Source organism: Sphaeramia orbicularis, chromosome 11 (genome assembly GCF_902148855.1).
Source record: "Sphaeramia orbicularis chromosome 11, fSphaOr1.1, whole genome shotgun sequence".
NCBI lineage: Eukaryota > Metazoa > Chordata > Actinopteri > Kurtiformes > Apogonidae > Sphaeramia > Sphaeramia orbicularis.
The window spans coordinates 442497-463263 of record NC_043967.1 but is presented as its reverse complement, the minus strand read 5'-3'; the positions used below and the strand labels follow the sequence as shown (position 1 = coordinate 463263).

Sequence of the window (20767 nt, the reverse complement as noted above, 5' to 3'; positions counted from 1 at the left end):
GTTCAGGTTCCACATACAGACCAATGTGATCTACAGTCAAAATAACAACACAATAAACCATAAATAATGATGACAAGTTTTCTTTGTGAAAAATTATGTGGAAAAAATTTAAGTGAAAAAAATAACATTACACTGTGAAAATATTAACATTTACAAAACTATTCCTTCACAATAAAATGCAAGTAAATACATACATAAAACCAAAGATGAACAACCTGAAATGTGCAATTTGAACAATATTGTGTCTGTTCATAAATGTTTGGTGCATTTATGGATCCACTGGGATCTGGAGTTGTGCTCATAAAAACAGATGGAATATTGGAGAAATTGTTCAAATTTTAGTTCCAAACTCCAAAATTTTAACAATATTCTGCCTGTTACCAAATGTTTATGCAACACTGTGTGCACATGCACATGTATAAATAATAAGTCGAGGCAAAATATTGTTAAAATTGCACTAATTTTTCAAATGAAATTTCTGTTTTTTCAGGTTACTCACAGCTTTTTTGTAAAATGTAAATATTTCCATAATTTAATTGGGGTTTTTTTCATACTAAAACAAAATGAAAAACTTGGATTTGTCATTATTTATAGGTTATTAAATCATTATTTTACTGGTCTGACCCGCTTGAGATCAAATTGGGCTAAATATGGACCCTGAACTAAAATGAGTTTGACACCCCTGTGCTATATAAATAAACCTGACTTACTTAATAGGAGTCATTTCAGTGTTTACCCACTTCCTCCCAGACATTCACATGTGAATGTCAAGGCTGTAAACAGACCTATGCAGATTCTATTCAATAAATAATAACTGTAAGTCATTATAACCCAGGATTTTAAAAATAATTAAATAAATTATGTTGATCCAAGAAAAATACGTGGCGTTGTGCTTCTCTCAAAGTTGAGGCCAAAGCTAGGGCGCAAATCGCTCATCATCTTGGCATTATTGACAATTATTATATTGCTAGGATATATTATATGAGAATCCTTTAAAATATGTTACCAAGACTGTTACCCAGCCAGCATGTCCATGTGGGCCCCAGAAGGGTTACAAGTGAGCTGCATATAAGGGTCCCATGTGGGTTTGTCTGCAGTTTCCATGGTGACCCCACATGTGTTTGCCCATGTTACAGTCAGAACCAAAATCAGAATCAGAATCTCTTTTTTTGTCATTGTACCAAGTACAACGAACTGAGGCAAAGCTCTCCGGTTCAGTGCAAGAATTTACAGACAGACAACAAATATCAGTAAAACAACAACACATATCAGTAAAAGGCACAGTTATTTACATTAAAATATTAAAAGTATTGCAAAATAAGATATTTGTAACACATAGAATTTAAGTCAGGGGTCTCAAACATGCGGCCCACCAAAGGTTCCAATCCGGCCCCTGGGATGAATTTGCAAAGTGTAAAAATTGCACAGTCCAGGCTGTGGAACTCATTTTAGTTGCGGTTCTACATACAGACCAATATGATCTACAGTCAAATAATAACAGCAGAAGAACCGACAAAAAAGAATGACTGCAGATTTACTACTGGTTTGATGTGAGAAAAATAATATTACATTATGCCTATAAATAATACAATCTTCAATTCTTTTCTTTGTTTTAGGGTAAAAAAAACATTAAATTATGGAAATATTTACATGTACAAACTATCCTGTAACAATAAAATGTGAATAACCTGAACAAATATGAACGACCTGAAATGTCTAAAGAAAATTAAGTACGATTTGAACCATTTTCTGCCTTTTACTAAATGTTTAGTGTCTTTGTAGATCTGATCCATAATGCACATATAGAAATGATAAGTTGAGGCAGAATATTGTTAAAATTGCTCTTATTTTGCTTAATTTTTTAAATTTAAATTTCAGTTTTTTTCATGTTATTTACATTTTTTGGATAGTTTATAAAAGTAAGTATTTTCATGGAGTTGTCATTATTTATAGGTTACTCTGTTATTTTACTGCTCCGGCCCACTGCAGATCAAACTGGGCTGAATGTGGAACCTGAAAGAAAATGAGTTTGAGAGCCCAGATTTAAGTAGTGCAAATGACATGAGAAGTAGTGCAAATGACATGAAAGATAAATAGTGTGAAGAATAAATAATATGATATATTCAGATCTCTCATTCTGATTCTGATCTGGGTAAACATAAGTGGGGTCACCATGGAAACTGCAGACAAACCCACATGGGACCCTCCTGTGCAGCCCAAATGGAACCCTTCAGGTCCCACATGGACATGCTGGATGGGATCTACCTGTAGAACCGCATCACTGCTAAGATCAATGCGCCCATTGATCCACGTGACCATATTACTTATGTCATAAGATCCGCGCGCACAGATACAGGGGCATATATGCATTTATAATAAGTTCTGCCCTTGGGCTACTATTTAACATACCTACACGTGCCGTTATCGATTAGAGGAAGGTTTTAGACTCGTGCAACCGGTTGACAAGATAACACGCCCACCGTCCGGTTTCGGGGTGGGCGGAGCTAAGCTTGCTTTGGCGGTTGGCCCGCGCCCAGGGGGAGGAGCCAGCAGCGGCAGATGTTGGCAGCTGATGGATCCGCAGAAGTTGGACCGTGTTTGAAAGGCTGCTGCAGGGCTCCTGCTCCAGGACTGGAAGAGGAAACAGGACGCGGGTAAGTACCGCTTTTGTGGGAGTCAGTTTCAGATATACATCTCTTGTGAACCTCCGTTAGTGGTTTGTTTCCACTGGAACTATGGGTAAGCTGTGCCTCAGGACTGTCACCCACTCAGATGTACATCATACATGTGAGGAGGCAGCAGCCCTTCCACTTAGCTAGCTTAGTTTGGCTATGATAGCATGTTTCTCTCAGACACAAGTACGCCGCTGGACTTGTAAGACATGAGTACTTTTTACCTTTGTCTTCTCACAGTGTTGGGGGAATATTATTAATTTATCCGTACACTAATATCCTGTCCATCACATTAATCAGGCAGCTGCTAACAAGGCTATCAGCCATCCTGAGCCGGCTAAGCATTAACCAAAGGACATGGTTCCGGCAGAATGGAGTTAAAGGAGAGTGTGTTGTGGATGCACCGAACCAAACCGGGTTAGCCCTGTAGTTAATTAATACCGGTTTTAACGGCACGTGTGGAGCTCACCAGAAACAATGTGGTCGTGTGTCTGCGTTTCAGCTCCTTATCCGGTGTCCCTTCATGGTGTGTTTACTGTTAGAGGGTAGTGATACGGGAGGGACTTATTTCCCTGTGTTATTAGGCATATCAACAAAGTCTAATAACTTAAAAGATGTCCGTCAGTCCGTCCACTTGTTCACGAACACATTGGAAATGCAGTAATATGAGTGAGACTGAGGAGTAAACTGACAGCCCCACTGATGGCTCTGTTGTATGATGGTGGGCACATACATTGAGCAGCCATGTTTGCTTAAAGCACAGAGCATATCCGGGTGGTGAAGTCAGGTTTGGAGTGTACACGGAACATGTGTCTGTACAGACCTATTAGTGCTGTGCACTCATCAGCCCCTCTCCTGCCTTCAGCGTCATCACTCACTTGTCCATCTAATTATGAAAGTGTTTATTATGTACTTCCATTGATGGTAGAGGTTTCTCTTATTTGTACTAACTGTTGTAATAGTAGTATATCCACTGTTAGTACTCTTATTTGTAGTAGTAGTATATCCACTGTTAGTACTTGTATGTGTAGTAGTAGTATATCCACTGTTAGTACTTGTATTTGTAGTAGTAGTATTAACAGTCATGGTCCTTTGTTCTGGTTTCTAGTACTTATACTAACACCAGCTGATCTACTTTTATCAGTCCTAGTTCAGTTTTCTATTCATCACTTCCATCCATGTGTCTCCCCCTACTTCCCCTACTTTCCCCCCTTCTCCCCCAGTCTCTCTCTATATCTCTATCGCTCTCTCTTTTTTCTCCTCCTTTACTCTCGCTCTTTAACCCCAACTGCTCCTGTCAGTCATCCATCCTCCTCAGTCTGGGTCTGCTCCAGGTTTCTGCTGTTAAAGGTGGTTTTTCCTTCCACTGTCACCAGTCATAACTGTCTGCTCCTGGAGGATTCTGTTGGGTTTCTGTAAATTGGCTTAGAGTCTGGTTTCGACCAACTCAATATGTAAAGCATCATGAGATAACTTTTGTTATGATTTGACGCTATATTAATAAAATTTGATTTATTAGCAGACATAAAGAAATCCACCTCTTTCGCTTTGCTACCCTACTGTCCTTATGGAAAATATTATATACTGTTATATATTTTTTTTGTAGGGTGTTGTTACTCATATCCATTGCACCCAAATTCAGGCTTACTGAGTCTAAGCAGCTGCCAAAATAAGTATGTACAGTTGTCCTCAAAATTAGGGAGGGAATAACAATAAATTATACTTAGGGAGTTACTTTATTTCAGGAGTATTTTATTAATGGATTTCCAAAAAGCACCATGTTCAAAGTTGTTCATACCCCAGGTTTACTAAGTCCGATGGCTTTTTTTAATAGTCAATAGAGTAGCCTTTGTTCTTGATGATGGTTCCTGTTGGTGTCCATTAGGGATGCAACGATACAGGTTATCCACGGTTTGGAAAGTATTGTGGTTCTTGAGTCATGGTTCATGGTAAGATTCGGATGCAGAGCCCAGCTGTGTGCTGAAACGTAACTGGGAGCTGATGGAGAGCCTTAAGACTCATTTATGCCCGCTTCATGCACGTAAATAGGTTTGTAACGTTGTCATGCATCACTGCCTTCATACTTCTGTGCATCCCATATGTCGAAATGAGCGTTTCTCAATCAGTCCACCAGAGGGCGCTACTTTTAATTACCATACTAGCTGAATACCACAAAGAAGATTAAAGTTTTTTAAGAAGAAGAAAGCCAATAACAAACATGATGACGGCAGAGGAGGTTTTACTAATTTGGATACTAATGTTAAAATTGAGAAGAGTAGTTGTCATGAATATGTTAGTAGTTTTTCCACAAACTCACATAGTCACTTTTTGAAAGAGCCTTAAAGCTCATTTCTGCTTGCTTTATGTACATAAATAGGTACGTCTGTTTCTAACGTGGTCATGCATCACTGTCTTCATACTTGCATGCGTCCTGTACATTCCAATGAGCATTTCTCAATCAATCTACCAGAGGGTGCCACTCTTAATTTCCATACCGGCTGAATATCACGAAGAAGGGTAAAGTTTTTTGAGAAGAAGAAAGTCAATAATAACAAACATGGCAGCGACAGAGGAGGTATTACTAATTTGAATACTAATGTTAATATTGAGAAGGGTAGTTGTCATACATATGTTGGTAGTTTTTCAATAACTCACACAGTTGCTCTTTGAAAAGTTTTGTTATTCTCCGTCTGGGTACAGATCCAAAAGCTCCCGGACAATAGACAGAATTATGTACATAATGTACACAAGGGACAGACAAAATTCTCCGTCTCTGTCTTAAACATAGAGCATAAATGAGCCCTTACTCATAACTCAATCCGAGTTCCGTATAAGTCAAATAGGCTGGGGCTCTGGCCAGCTGTGACCTGCACCCGTCTGGCTCAGCATCCGGTTCCGCATCCACATATTATTAGTTTGAATTAGATGTCCCCTTGTACAGTTATGGACAGGGCTGGGCAATAAAATTGATTTGAGTGATTTTAGATCGATTTCATTTTATTCATTATCTGAACCCGCTTTATCCTCACTAGAGTCACAGGGATCACTTGGAGCCTATCCCAGCTACTTATGGGCGAAGGCGGGGTTCACCCTGGACAAGTTGCCAGTTCATCTCAGGGCTGACATATAGAGACAAACAATCATTGTCGCATTCACGCCTATGGGCGTTTTAGATTAACCAATTAACCTATTAGTGCATGTCTTTCGGATGGTGGTAGGAAGCCGTACTACCCAGAGAGAACCCACGCAGATACTGGGAGAACATGCAAACTCCACACAGAAAAGTCCCACCCCCGGCTGACTGGTGTTGGAATCAAACCCAGGACCTTCTTTCTGTGAGGCACGAATGCTATCCACTGCACCACCGAGTTGCCCTCGATTTCATTTTAATTTTGCGTAATCGATTAATAGTGGATGAGATAGATTTTTCAGAGCAGGACCACAAGTACCTGACCCGGGTACCGCAACGTGGAGGCGCAGCCGGCTCAGTCTCAGGAGCCCCTGGGGGAGGCTAGTGTCTCAATTGCACTCGTGACGGTTCTGGTGTGGGAGGGACACAGAGGAAGGGTGTGGAAAACCCCTCCGCAGGAGGTCCCCACGACCTCAAACTTGAACCCACAGTGGGGAGAAAGTGGCCAGCGGAGGCTCTCAGAGGCAGGTTGTGGAAGCCAGTCGTTCTAGGAATATTAACTTGAGTGTGGAGTTAGAGGAATAGTAAAGCGTCAATCACAGACACCCCCCCCCCCCCCCCCCCCCTCCAGTGACTTTCTTGTACCAAGGACCCAACATGATTATGTTTCAAGGGGGCCAAAATTGGTAGCAGTGCCCCAGAGTGATAGCCATGTGCCTTAATGCAAGAAGCCTCCGGCCATAAAACACAATAAAGACGAAGAAGTCCTTTCTGAGCCACTGTAGAAACATGCTAATGTTTCTGTCCTGTTCATTATTATTATTATTATTATTGTTATTATTATTTCTGTTTAAAATGGCATGATCTACAGTGTCAATGACTGCACTTCGATCTAAAAGAATTAAAATAGCGCTTCTCTCCCCTGTCAGCTGCTAAAAGACTGTCATTGGTTACCTTGAGGAGGGCTGTTTCTGTACTGTGTAAAGGTCTAAAACCAGACTGAAATTTCTCAGAGATTGTTATGACACATAAAAGCTAAAAGCTGGGTTGAAACCACTTTCCCTAAAACTTTAGATTAAAACAGATGCTGAGAAATTGGCCTAAAATTATTAAGAACAGAAGGATCAAGGAATTAAAAATTGCAGTTCATTAGTTCAGGGGAGTTCCACTCATCAACTGGCACTATGTTCCCTGGATGTTGTATTAAAGGTGACCTGGGTCAGACTTCTGAGTTGGAAGTAGGACTGGGCAATATGGAAAAAAATCCTATCTCAATAATTTTATTTATATCGGACGATATCGATATGTATCATGATGTAAACTGAATCACTGTTTTTGTCAAACTAAAATTTTCTGTTAGTCATAAGTTAGTTGTGAAGACATCAGAAGGTTGTTTTTTATTTAAATATGATTTATTGTCTGTCAGAGGTTGAACATGACAGATGTGCTGAAGAACAATATACAACTGTTTCAGATAAATAAAACAGGTAAATATATTTAAAACTAAAGTAAAAGTCTGACCAGCAGGCAAAAGCTTTCAAGTTTTAAGAAAGAACACAAACGAAACAGACCATATTCACAAAACAATACCGGGGGTATATATGGGGGGGTGCATTCCTTAACTGGCATAAACTGAAAGTGAAACTTTAGGAAAGGTGAGTGTTTGCGTTCTTCACATAGGCTACATGTATTTGTTCGGTATACCTCCACATTGTATTGAAGGCCCTGAATCGAAATGGTTCGCACCCTACTTTTCAGTAAGTTTGTCGCCTGGGTTCTTGGTCACATTTTCTCCTTCTTCTCTCCATCTACCTCTCATTCTATCTCCACTGCAGCCCAAACATTAGCATGTGTGCTGCAGCTGACTCTTACGCCTGTGCTGTGTGGGTCAACCTAACTTGATGTGGCTCTAGCGTGATTGGTTCGGTGCAGCATGACTTAATTATGATTGGCTGTTCTCTTGTCTGTCAAAACATGGACAAATGAATTCTATCCAAATTGTATTGAGCATTAGGGCTGGGTGAAAAAATCGATTTGATCGATTTTGGATCGATTTCTTTTTAATTTTGCATAATCGATTAATGGTGGATGAGATTGATTTTTCAGAGCAGGACCACGAGTAAATGACCCAGAAACCGCTGACGTGGTAGCGCAGTCGGCTCCATCTCGCGAGCCCCTCGCGGAGATGGAGCGTCTTGGTCGTGCTCACGACGGTTTTGTTGCGGGAAGAATGCGGAGGAAGGGTGGGTAAAAACCCTCTGTTCGAGGTCCTCCTGGTCTCAAACTGGAACCCACAGTGTGGAGGAACTGGCCAGCAGAGGTGGGTCGCTGAAGCCAGTCGTTCTACAAATATTAACTTGGATCACCTGTGGCTGAGGGCGGAGTTAGAGGAATAGTAAAGCGGAAATCATGAAGCTCCGCCCACCCTCCCCCTCCAGTGAGTTTCTTGTACCAAGGGCCCAACATAAGTCTGTTTCAAGAGGGGCAAACTGGTGTCAGTGCCCCAGGGTGAAAGTAATGTGCCTGAAGGCTGGAAGCACCAGGTATAAAACAGAATAAATATAACGAAGAAGTCTGATCTGAGCCACTGGAGAAACATGGACATGTTTGTGTCCTGTTCATTATTTCAGAGCAGATCCATCTATTTACTGCTGAAATGTCAGATTTATTTACTTTCTAATATCAATATTGATTCTGTGTTGCATGGCTGCAGTAGTCAAATAATCAGGTTACAACTCAAAATTGGACTTTGGTATCACTAAATGAATCTGAATCAGTCAATTAATACTGAATTGAATTGAATCACAATTAATCAATTCAGAACCTTATGAATCGGAATTGAATCGATTAAGGAAATTAGCCATGATACCCAGCCCTATCAAGCATGGCTCATATTTCTATCGAGGAAAAGTTATTTTGCAATATATATTGTTATTGTTTTATCGCCTAGTCCTAGTTGGAACCAAGATTAATTGCAGGTACCAGTGTGTCCGCCTAGGGAGGCCAGAGTTTTACCAGGAGAGCAAAACAAGGGTGTGTGTGCTATCATGGTCTTTTTGAACCTGGGAGACCAGTGTGGTCAAAGATGAGGCTGGACTGCATCAGAATATTGCACCCTATGTAATGAGTGTTACATCTATGTGCCAGCCTTATGTTGGAGTCGCTGCCCATGAGGTTTGTTTAGGACCATAGATAGGTGTGCATTCCACAGCAGGAACCACCCCCACAGGTCATTTACAGGGTCTAACAGAGTCCCTGCTTCAGGGTAGGTACTCCAAATGGCCCTGAAAACTCCAGGGTAGAGCTTAAAGCTGCGGGAGACTTTCATCTCCAATTTTTCATCAAATCTGTCAAACCTCAGTCATATCCTCAGTATCATGAATCTGTAAGTCTTTCTGGCATTACTCACCTGAATCTCTTCCCTCACGGTGAACAGTTTCTTAGTGTCATCCACCAGAAACAAACCATGTGTTTACAAACAGAGCCAGGAGGTAACTTGGGCATCTTCGGTATTTTGTCTCAACGTGCATTGTGGGAAGCTGAGGTTTGCACAGCTGCCTGGCAATACCATATATGATATTATATGGTTGCAACAAACACAATGTGGAAACGGCTGAAACACGGAATACTTAGTGATAGTTATACTTAGTGACTTCGTGATACTTAGGCTATGACTGGGGTTTTATAGATTTGGTGAAAAATTGGCGATGAAAGTCTCCCGCACCTTTAAAGGTTTACTCGATGCTGACTGGGTAGACCCACAGCAGGATAATAAACAAGCAGCACTTTTAAGCTCTGGAGAAGTCTAGTTAGTAAATAGTAGCCTATATTTCAGGAATATTGATGGATTTTACAATCGAAAGAGTAATATATCTTTAGAGCCTTTTGTCTCTAACTGAATATGTGATTGCATGCTTTTCATGTCTGAGAACTAAACATGCACATGAAGCCTGACCTTGATGGCATGATGGTCTTTGTTATTTGACAGCAGCTAATAAATAAAATTATTTCTTTGGAGACTTTTGGTCAAGCAGATTTCAGATCTAAGTGGATTGAAAGCAGAGTTCTGTACTAGAGATCAACCGATATGGGTTTTTCAGGGTCGATACCGATTATTAGTAGTTAGAGGAGGCCGATAACCGATATTTGGAGCCGATATTCATTTGCAGTAAAAGTGTGAAAATTGGCGTAAAAAATTTTGAATAATGCAAACACTGAACTTCATTTAAATGCCTAAAGCATGTTCATTTAATCAAACAGAAAATAACAGCTCCACACAACAAAAATACAGGGAGTTAACAGGTTCAGCAGCAACTCTTGTAAAGTTTAAAAAAAAAAAAATTAAATAGCTCCCTGAATTTTTCTACAGTAAATAAAGTAAAATTTCAATATAACGGAAATTATTTATCTTTGTTTTAACTTCAAACAAAAACAAAAAGTGCAGGGAGTTCTCAGGCTCAGCAGTATCTCTAGTAAAGTTAAATAAAACTTGCTTCCAGAGGTTTTATAAAGTAATAGTATATAAAACAAAGTTAAATAAAATTTGCATAGAAGTGTGTGTGTCAAATCAATTAGTAGTCCCAGTTGAGCAGCACGAGATTGTGGTGCAAAAAGCAAAGTTGTTCAGCGTGGTCTCCAGTGAGACGGCTTCTCTTGCATTCAAAAATTGCAGAGACTTCACTGAAGATTCGCTCACTTGGGACTGATGAGGGTGGTGCACCAAGAAATTTTCTTGCTTGTTTGGAAAGTTGCTTGAAGTGCGCTTCATTCTGTCTCCACCACTGAAGTGGATCCCCATTCCGCCTGTCGATCACTGGCTCCTTCAGGTACAGCTGTAGCTTATCCTCAACGCAGCTGCTGGGCAGCTGGTCATCAGTGTGGGGTGCCAGCAGAGAAATGAACATCTCATCAACACGACTACGAAAGAATGTGTGTTCTCTCCGTTGCCTTTTGTGGGCGTTTCCGTCATCTTCATGTGTCCCACATGCAGCGGCCTGCTCCTTCACACTAGCCTCCTCAGCAGCTGCCTGCTCCTCCATACTGGCTCATTCTGTTACAGCATGCTCTACTCGAGAGGTCTGTTGTGTGGCAGCGTCCTCTTCCTCTTTCAACCACACTTTTGCCTTGCTCATTGTTGTGGCAAAGGAGAATGCATGACTCTTATAACGAGGATCTAAGAGACAGGCCAGCACCACAGGCTTTGTGTCTTCTAATTTTGAGAAACGCTTCTCCAGGCTCTCCCTCATAGCTTGCCTGAGCGTTACAATGCCTTTTGTGGAGGGCCCCTCATTATCTTGAAGTAGCATCTTCAACACAGTCAGGCATGGAATGATGCAGGATGTTGATGAGTTACTGTGGCTCACCTGTAGTGTCACTTCCTCTATTGGTAGAAGAGTTTGAATTAAATTGGACACAAGGTCCCACTGTTGAGCAGTGGGACTTGAAAATCCTCCATGTTCACCACTGTAGAGGTAAAGCGCACGCCTCTGCTCCAGCATTCTTTGCAGCATTTGGAGCGTTGAGTTCCACCTCATTGGAACAGCCTGGGTTATGTTGTGTTCTGGTAGGCCAAGTTCCCTCTGAATGTTTTGCAAATGCTGTTTGGCCAAAATGGAGTGGTGGAAATGTGTAGCACACTTCTTAAGCATTGCAGTGACATCTGTGACGGCTCTTTGACTTGACAGACCATCGTGCACAACAAGTTGCAAGGTGTGAGCTGTGCAGCTGAGGTCTGGGAGTTCAGCAAGCCTCATTCCCTTAACAATATTTGCGCCACTGTCTCGAAGCACTAGTGTCACACGATCTTTGATTATCTTCCATTCCTCAGGCATACTGAGGAATGTGTCTTTCAGGTATTCCCCAGTGTGGGACCCTTGCATCGCTCTTGTATTTAAAACAACCTGCTTTCTTGTCCATTCATTGTCAATAAAATGGCATGTCAGGCTCATGAGAGACTCTGTCACACCAGACCAGCAGTCTGTGGTGAAGGAGAGAGAGTAGCCAGCATTTTCTGGTTGAATCATGGCTTTGATCTTGTCCACAACCTTGTGGTGAACTTCTTGCAGCTTTTTAGTTTGATAATACCTCTCACTTTTCAGTGCATATCGTGGCTCTGCTGCAGCCATAAGGTGCTTAAAGCCAACATCAGACACCACTGAGAATGGTTGGTTATCAGTAACTATCATCTCTATGATTAGTTTGTCCATTAGTTTAGACCTGTTTTCTGAATTTGTCCACATTCTTTGTTTATCAAACATGCCCAGTACTGTTGGCTGCGATGAAGTTGCCACATCTGTATGAGATGCTGATTCAATTTCGCGTTTCTTCTGACCAGTTTTGTATAAGTCAGGGTGATGATTTCTGAGATGGGACCACAGGCAGGAAGTGTTTTTACTTTTTGCTAATATTGCTCCCATGCTGACTTCATCATTGCATGTTTTGCACACAGCCTTCCCTGGTGTTGTTGGTTGATTGAAATACTGCCAGACTGCACTTGTAGACTTATGTCCATCCATCTGTAACAAGGGTTTGAAAAAAAGAAGAGAAAGTGTTAAAGGTGGGGCCACATGCTGACATATGCTCAACTCGTCATGCTAAATTTATTACAGCATTTGGGAAGCCTTAAGTTGATTTCATTATTAAATTTTATATTTTACCATGCAGGGGCCCGGTCATTCAAAACTATGTTGCTACATTATTAACCCTTTCATGCAAAGTGGTCACTACAGTGGACAGCTGTTCTCTTGTATATTCATGGATTTTGTTGTTTTAGTTCCATATCAGCGAACACAGTGGACACTCACACTGCAAAAATCTAAATTTTACCATGTGTATTTTTCTCATTTCTAGTCCAAATATCTCATCACACTTAAAATAAGACAGAATCACCTAAAGAGGAACTTTTCACTGAGATAGAAGAACTGATTTATAGACAATAGATCTGGAAAATCTGATTTCAAGAAATCTTACCAAGATAATTTTTACTTGTTCCATTGGAAGATTTTTTTTTTTTTTTTTGCTGGAATTAATAAAAAAAAAAAAAAGTTACTCTTTTGGTGATTATGTCTTATTTTAAGTGTGATGAGATATTTTGACTAGAAATGAGAAAAATGCACTTGGTAAGATTCAGATTTTTGCAGTGCATGCACCGTCTCATACACTGCAATTCATACTGTTACTGTAACTTTGCTGTTCTTGATAAACTTGCACTAACATGTTTGAGTGTACATCAATTGCTTGTTATTGTTATTAAACTATAATTAACAGGGTTTTTTTTTTTTTAACAATTTTTTTTGCATATTATCTCCATATAGAGAGTAATGACTAGTATTAGTGTGTGTTCAAATGTGAGAAAACATTAGATTAGCTGCATTAAAAATGTTTTCATTTCATAGTTTTCACACAGTTTATCAGTAAATATGTTTCTTGGCTTCAGAAATTAAATCCATGGTGTCCAGCTGAGTGGACATTTTTGCAACTCCATGAAAAATAGGGTCATAAAATTAATTTCAATTGCATTGTTTTTTTAATGCCTCGAGGAATAAAAACACTCTGGAAAAAAAATCTTGATTAAGGCTCTCATGAAAGGGTTAATGATTAATATGACAACAGCTACATAAAAAAGTGTAATAGTTGCTATGAGTGTAATGAAACTCCTGACAGAACACAAACAGCCTTTAGGGTTTTAATGAGCCCACACAGTATTTAAAATGTTCCACCATTTTGTTCATATAAATCACTTCTGAATTTTACTCTCTCATCTTCACTTTAATTTTCAGATCATAGGACTAGAAAGCTCACAACAACGTTAGCAGTCGTGAGGCGTAGAGTTTTTCATGTGACTTCAACGCAAACACACACTATTCTCGACATTACATACATTTTCCCTATTACTAATCCATAGTCTGCAGAGCATTTTGAGCCAGACTGATGAACTAATGTTATGGTAAAAGCTAATGAGCCTCCACCTCAGCGTGCTTCCCTAAAACAAGTGAACAGAGTTTTTTTTGTGCTCTCTCTTAATCCCACTCACATGCTTTTCTATCACGGACTGTTTCCATCTCCATATTATCAGCAGTCTAATTCACAGACATGTCAGGAGGTAATATGAGTTAGCAGAGCTGTTGCTAATGTTTACTCTGCTCTGACGTTATTCTGCTGCTCACTGGAACGTTAGTAGTTGTGAGATGTAGAGCACAAGGATGTTTAGTACAATTTCGGAAGAGTTTTCTGCGTTTACCTTCGACACGTGTTTTTTCTCCGGAGCTTCTCGTACAAGGAAACTTTCCCTCTCTGTGGTGTGTGTGAGGACAGCTTCTGCTTCAGAGGGTCCGCCTCTGCCGCTTAACCAATCAGAGGGCGCGGGGTGGATAGTGCTGGAGACAGAAGGCAGGAGAGAGAGAAGCGTGGCTGCATCTGAGCCGAAATAACCCAAAATAAACCCAAATAAATTGATTTCTTGATATCGGCCCGTTGGATTAAAAAAGGCCGATACCGATATCCGTCAAATTTCCAAATATTGACACCGATAATCGGCCCAGCCAATAATTTGTCGATCTCCATTCTGTACCACATGTTGCTATCACAGTTAATCGTTCTTCAAATGCATTCACTGTTGCTTAACCAATGTTATTTTGTGGTTCATCATTTTTTATGACAACAACAAATATGAAACATTATTTTAGAATATCTGTATTAAATCTGTAACCTGTATCTTTTTTCATAGTAGTCAAATACAAATATTTCCTTTCAGAATGAAAGATCCCTGACAGATCAGAGTCAGAGACATATTGTTCACTGCACTTCCCTGGATTTAATAGTAGTATACATTCAAAGAAAATAGTGATGCTCTTTAAATGTTAATATTAAAGTCGGGATTATGTTTTGCGTTGTTTTCAAGCCACTAAGACTTTGTCTGTCAGGTCAGGGCAGGCCAGTTTGTAATGGGTGTTTGAGATGCGAAGGCAAGTTACTCAGCCACAAAACTGGTTTCATTCATAGTTTTGCAGTTTCCCTGCTGACATGTATTCTTTTGTCTTTAAATGTTTTAGTTAACATAGGAGTTAATTCACTGAATCATTTCTCACTTGGACTTTTCTGACTCTGTTTTCTTCTTTGTCTTACAGGTTGTCCCAATGAAGAAGTCTATCTTATACCAAACAAAGTCTGTTTGAGATTGGCACAATCCTAACTTGTCAGAGACACTCCCCTCTCTTTCTTTTGGATCTGTCCACACCCCATGTTAATTTTTTCCCAGTATTTCTGTAATTTGTTCAAAGTTTCTGAGGCTGCCAGCAGACTTGTCTTATTATTTTTATCACTTCCCCATCGCGACTCTTCATCGAGGCTTCAGACTGTAACTCCTCAACAATGGTTGCTGAAGCAGACACAGCGTCTCAAGGCAGCGGTGTGCGGCTGAAACAGGAGATCTCACTCCTTCATGGGGTTTGTCTCATTGTGGGAAACATGATCGGATCCGGCATCTTTGTTTCACCTAAGGTTTGAGACTATGCTTTGTTGTGCCACCTCAGTAGAAACTGCATTTTTGCATCATTTTGAACTTGTATTAGTACAATATTGACAGTTTCATGATCCATTCAACACTAGTCCATGAAGTGTTTTCATTCATTACCCAGACTGTGACACTCTAACTTGTTTTATTTGAGTTTAACATTCTAGTGTATCTCTAAAGTATCTGTGTAAATCAGATGAGTGTTAAAGTTCAAAAGCCAGACCTGCAGATTAACAGTAATTGTTCATCATTTGTGTGCTTCCTCTTGGCCAGGTTATTATTGGAAATGAGAATTAGTTCTCCATTAACTTACGTGGTTAAATAAAAATAAATAAATAAAAAAATCATTCATTTTCATAATCAACAAAAAGCCGGCAACGTTATCACAAGGTCAGCTTATACTATTATTCAACTGCAACATCCAGATTTAAGATGATTTAGAGTAATCTAATTGCAGATATGACTTTTTCACCAAACTGTGCAGTTCAAATAATATTGATAGTGATTTGTATGGGGAAAAAAATGCAGTCGATCTGAAAAAGCCCCATGATGCAACTTAATGTGTGATATGACTTTTTCTAAATGTAATGTGTGCTCCTTCTCTGTCTTTTGTGTCTTATTCAGGGGGTCCTGAAGTACACAGGCTCATTTGGCCTGTCACTGATAGTGTGGGCCATCGGAGGAGTATTTTCTGTTTTTGGGGCATTATGTTACGCAGAGCTTGGTACCACCATCCGTAAATCTGGAGCGTCCTATGCTTACATCCTAGAAGCATTTGGAGGATTCTTGGCTTTTATACGGTACAAAGTAGTTGTTTTTTACTCTGTCTATAAATACACAACACTCCAATACATACAATGCTCAGGCCTTTAACACAACTTCTTTGTTTTGCATTAAGCAAAAAAACAAACCCAAACCCTGATGATGTCCATGTTGTGGTTTCTATTACATTCTTATGGCTCAGATTTTGCAACAACACAATGTCCTTGTTGAATGGCAAATAGCACTGCAGTAAAGGGACAGTCAAGCAACTAGTTAATCTCTCCTTCAGGTCTGCCATATCTGGAAAGAATTTCATCCTATTCAAACACAAGCACTCTGATTAAATATTAAACTGGTGGACTGGGCTCAATACAGATGATGAAAATAATATACTTTATTTCCATAGTGTTTTTGAAATGTCATTTTCCAGGCTAAGAAAAGCCATGAAATTAACTAAAACCAGTCAAGGTTATGCAAATGTAATAGAATTAAAATTTAAGTAATGCAGAATCTCTCATTTGATATCAAAATAGGTTATAGGCTTTTTTGCCCCACATTTTAAAGGTTGTATTTGAACTCTTAGGTCATCCTTGTGCATTTTTGTACATTTTATTAAGTGTTTTTTTTTTTTTTTTTTTAATTTGGTTTAATTTAACTTTAATTTTAAAGTTTGGTTTAACTTTAACTTTAATTTTAAAGTTTCAGCTCAACGGCACTGAAAAATGAATTTCACTGAGATCAGATTGTCAGTGTAGTTGATCCATGTCCAAGGAAAGAGATCCTCACTCCACACAAATGTGAGAAATACACACTGAGCAAATAACAACGAGCTGTTTGATCCACTAACGTACAAACAAGACAAAACCAGACTGTGAAAAGGTTTAAATCTGTAAACGCAATATGCAGTCCAAGAAGCGCTAAGATTTCATGCTTCAAACTAAAATAAAGAAGCAAATTTCTGACAGTGCTTGAAGAAGATGTAAAATCAGATATCTAAATAAGATAATAAAAGAATAATTATATTAAAAAAAAAACATACCAGCACACAGAGTTCTGTTGTTGGTGCATAATAAATATAAACCCAAATATAACTTTAATGGAGCTGGACTTTGACTTTAAATTAACTGTTTTTTCAATAAACCTTTGGAGGTGTTTGAATACACACATATAATACTGGTTTTGCATTGATGAAGATTTCCATAGACTGCCACTGAAACCCAAGTAGTAGTTCAGTAAAAAGAGACAGCTTCATTAAAAAGATTTGTAGTTATATGTGTGTGCATCTGCCGTCACTGCCGGTTTCTGTCTTTTCTCTCTCTATTCAGCGCAGTTCTACAATATTAGCCTCCTTAAAGTGCTTTAGAAAAGTAAGTAAGTAAATTTTATTTATAGAGCACTTTTCACAGACAGTCACAAAGTGCTTTATCAAATCAAATTCAAATCAAATGTACAGAAACCCAACAGAATCCTCCAGGAGCAAACACTTGTGATTGGTGACAGTGGAAGGAAAAGCTTCCTTTAACAGCAGAAACCTGGAGCAGAGCCAGACTCCTGAAGGATGGACGTCTGCCTGGACCAGTTGGGGTTAAAGAGAGAGAGTAAAGGAGGAGAAAAGAGAGAGTGATAGAGATATAGAGAGACTGGGGGAAAGGGGGGAGGTAGGGGGAGACACATGGGGTACATGCAACACTGTAAAGTAGCAGCTTTACATTGCGAAAAACAAATAAAACAGTATAAATAAAATACAATTAGAATACCCGTGAAACACAATAAAATACCATTAAAAACAGTTTAAAATATGATGAATACATAAAGTGTAATCAGTTTGTAGCAGCCCTGAGTCAGGTGGGAAATTAAAAAGCCTTTTTGAACGGGAGTGTTTTTGTAATGCGGCTAGTACAAACACTGAATCCAAATGCAGTAACTCGGACACAAAAATAAGGTTCAAAGGATTTATTATTCACACACAGGAGAAAGAATAATAATAATAATGACAGAATCTTGAGGATAAAGGTGGGAGATATCCTCCTCTGATTCGTCCTCCGGTTCGAGGGCGGCAGCCCGTCTCCCCGAGCGGCGTTTGGGGTATTTTCCCCGACTGGGGAAAAGCAAAGGGAGGTCAGGGACGGAAACAGGTCATGCACAGGCAGGCTATCACTCAGGCAACAGGACATAAGGGCTAGACAAATACTCACGTACCAGAAAGTCAGGGCGAGAAGATCGAAACCAGGAAATCCAATGAGGCAGACAAAAACCGACAGGGAGCAGGCAGTAGGCAAAAAACCGAGGAATCCAAAAAGGGTCACAACAGGCAGACAAACGAACAAACGAGGTCAAGACGCTGGTAAGAACTACAAGAGTTACAAACTGGCGTCTGACAGGGGGAAGAGACAGGGTTTAAATACACAAAAGGGAGGGAAGACAACTAGACACAGGTGAAGCAAATCAGGGCGGAGACAGGTAATCAGGACAGAGGTCAGGATGAGCGGGGAACAGGAAGTAAAGACGACAGACAAGACACATGAGGGAATACTTAACAAAATAAAACAGGAAGTGACAAACAAAACATAAAAGACAGACAAGACCAGACTATCGTCTGGCTGCGGGTATGACAGTTTTGAGGTGTTTTTTCAAACTCTCTACAGTCCTTGGAGCGTAGGTGTAGAGGCAGCTCATTCCACAGACGTGGTGCTCCAGCTGTAACAGACCTGTCGGCCCGTGTGCTCAAACAGGTGTGTGGAACCATCAGCAGGTTCTGTTCTGCAGACCTCAGGCTACGAGCCCAGCTGTAGGCTGAATCAGGGCAGTAATGTATGCAGAGGCCTGGCCATGTAGAGCCAGGAAAGTTAGCACCAGAATTTGGAAATGAAAACGATATAAAACAGGAGCCAGTGGAGAGATTTAAGAATGGGAGTGATGTGATGTGGGCTCTTCTGTTTGTGCGGGTCAGAAGCCTTCAGCAGAGTTCTGGACAAACTGTAGACGGGCCAGCTCCTTCTGTTTAAGCATGTGAACAGGCTGTTCCAGTAGTCTAAGCCAGAAGACACAAAAGCGTGAACGATCATCTCAAGCTCATTGATGGACACCATAGACCTGAGTTTGGAGATGTTGCGGAGTTGGAAGAAACAGTTTTTCACCAGGTGTTTGGAGTGGTATTCTAAAGACATGGCCTGGTCACAGATGACCAGGTGTGTATAGCAGTGACCAAAGGATGTTGAGTCAGTGTTTAGTGGAGTTTCAGTGGATTTATGTCAACTATTTCCATTCTTCTAAGCGTCAAGGTATCTTTACTCATAAATCGTCCCAGTAAATAGTCCCAGTATTAGTCAGTAAATTAAAAAAATAATCCAGTATTGACAGTAACCAGCATCAGTCATTCAACAACAGCAAATACAGACATAATTCTGAGTGAATTACACTGCGTCATTTACAAGGCTCATCACAATAGGAATAAGTGACTCTGGGATCCTGTTTGTTGTGCTTCATGGTAGACTGTATTTGTGCCCTTATGATAATAACAAAAAATCGCACCATAATGCAGTGGTTCCCAACCTTTTTTGGCTCATGACCTTATTTTAACAGCACAAATTCTGGCGACCCCAGACAGTCAAAACAGAGACATTTTTTTGCCAAAATTGATTTGTTTTTGATCATGTAATAGTTTGCTATACTATGTTGCAAATAAATGTTAATTTTAGACAACATTTTGGCTATATACTATATTTAATGCACCTTTTTGGTGACTGCTTCCCAATTTCTCTTGGAGATATGTTAGCTGCCACTTGTGACTGCGACTGTGTTGAAGCGATGGTAACGCACATGCTCACATGATTGGGTCAGTCAATATATGCCCTCTCAGATATTAAATCCTGCATTTTATTTGAACTTAATTTTTACTAGGAAAAATGTGTGGTGATTTAATTATTATGAAATATATATCAAATCATTAAATAATATTTTTTATTAGTAATTTTTTTTTTTTTTTTTATCAGTTACTAGAAATTTCAGGCAACCCTACATGGGGTCACAACCTCAAGGTTGAAAAACACATTGTACTATTAAACAGAAAGTGACCAGTGCCAGAAGGCAAACGAAAAGGGAAGAACAAATTCAGTGAAATAAGAATACAGTGTCAGCATTAACTCCTTGTAGACTATTGTTGTGTGGCTTCAGTAAATGTTTAGGAGGTGCTATTCAACACTTGTATATATTACCTGGTTATCTATGATCCCTGACATTCACCGATCAATTTCAACATCTTGCTTCTATAACAGTGGGGATTTTTTTTTTTTTTTTTCAGTTTTACTTAAGATTTCATTGAGGAAGAAGGGCAAAAAATAGACACAGGTGTTATAACTGACCATAAAACAATGGAATCCCTTTACAGTAATGGTTAATGTGATTGTGATGTGGCATATTGGCTGATGTCAGAACTTGGGGGAATAGTTGATTGCCAATGAAGTCAAGTTGAAAATATTGGAAAAAAGTGAGAAAAACACCTAATTTTTTTGCATTAAATTGAGCCAAAATCATGCAGAAGTGTGTTTTAAGAATAATTTTTCCTTGAAGGTTGTCACCATATGTGTTTTTTGCATCTGGAATGCATTTATTGACAGCTTACCCAGTCCACTGAGGATTGAAGAAAAACTTTCATTTTTCAAAATTTTATATCAACAAATGAGGGGTACATAC

General features: G+C 39.6%; 1 protein-coding gene across 1 annotated transcript in view; it reads left to right on the top strand.

Annotated features, from left to right (window-relative positions):
- Positions 1 to 2546: 2546 nt before the first annotated feature.
- Positions 2547 to 20767, top strand: part of LOC115428615 (Y+L amino acid transporter 2) — a 48083-nt gene continuing 29862 nt past the window's right edge. The window contains exons 1-3 of the mRNA XM_030147746.1: positions 2547 to 2654; positions 14928 to 15300; positions 15938 to 16113. Of these exons, the coding sequence (XP_030003606.1) occupies positions 15172 to 15300; positions 15938 to 16113 (305 nt within the window). The 5' untranslated portion in view covers positions 2547 to 2654; positions 14928 to 15171. The remainder of the gene's footprint in view (positions 2655 to 14927; positions 15301 to 15937; positions 16114 to 20767) is intronic.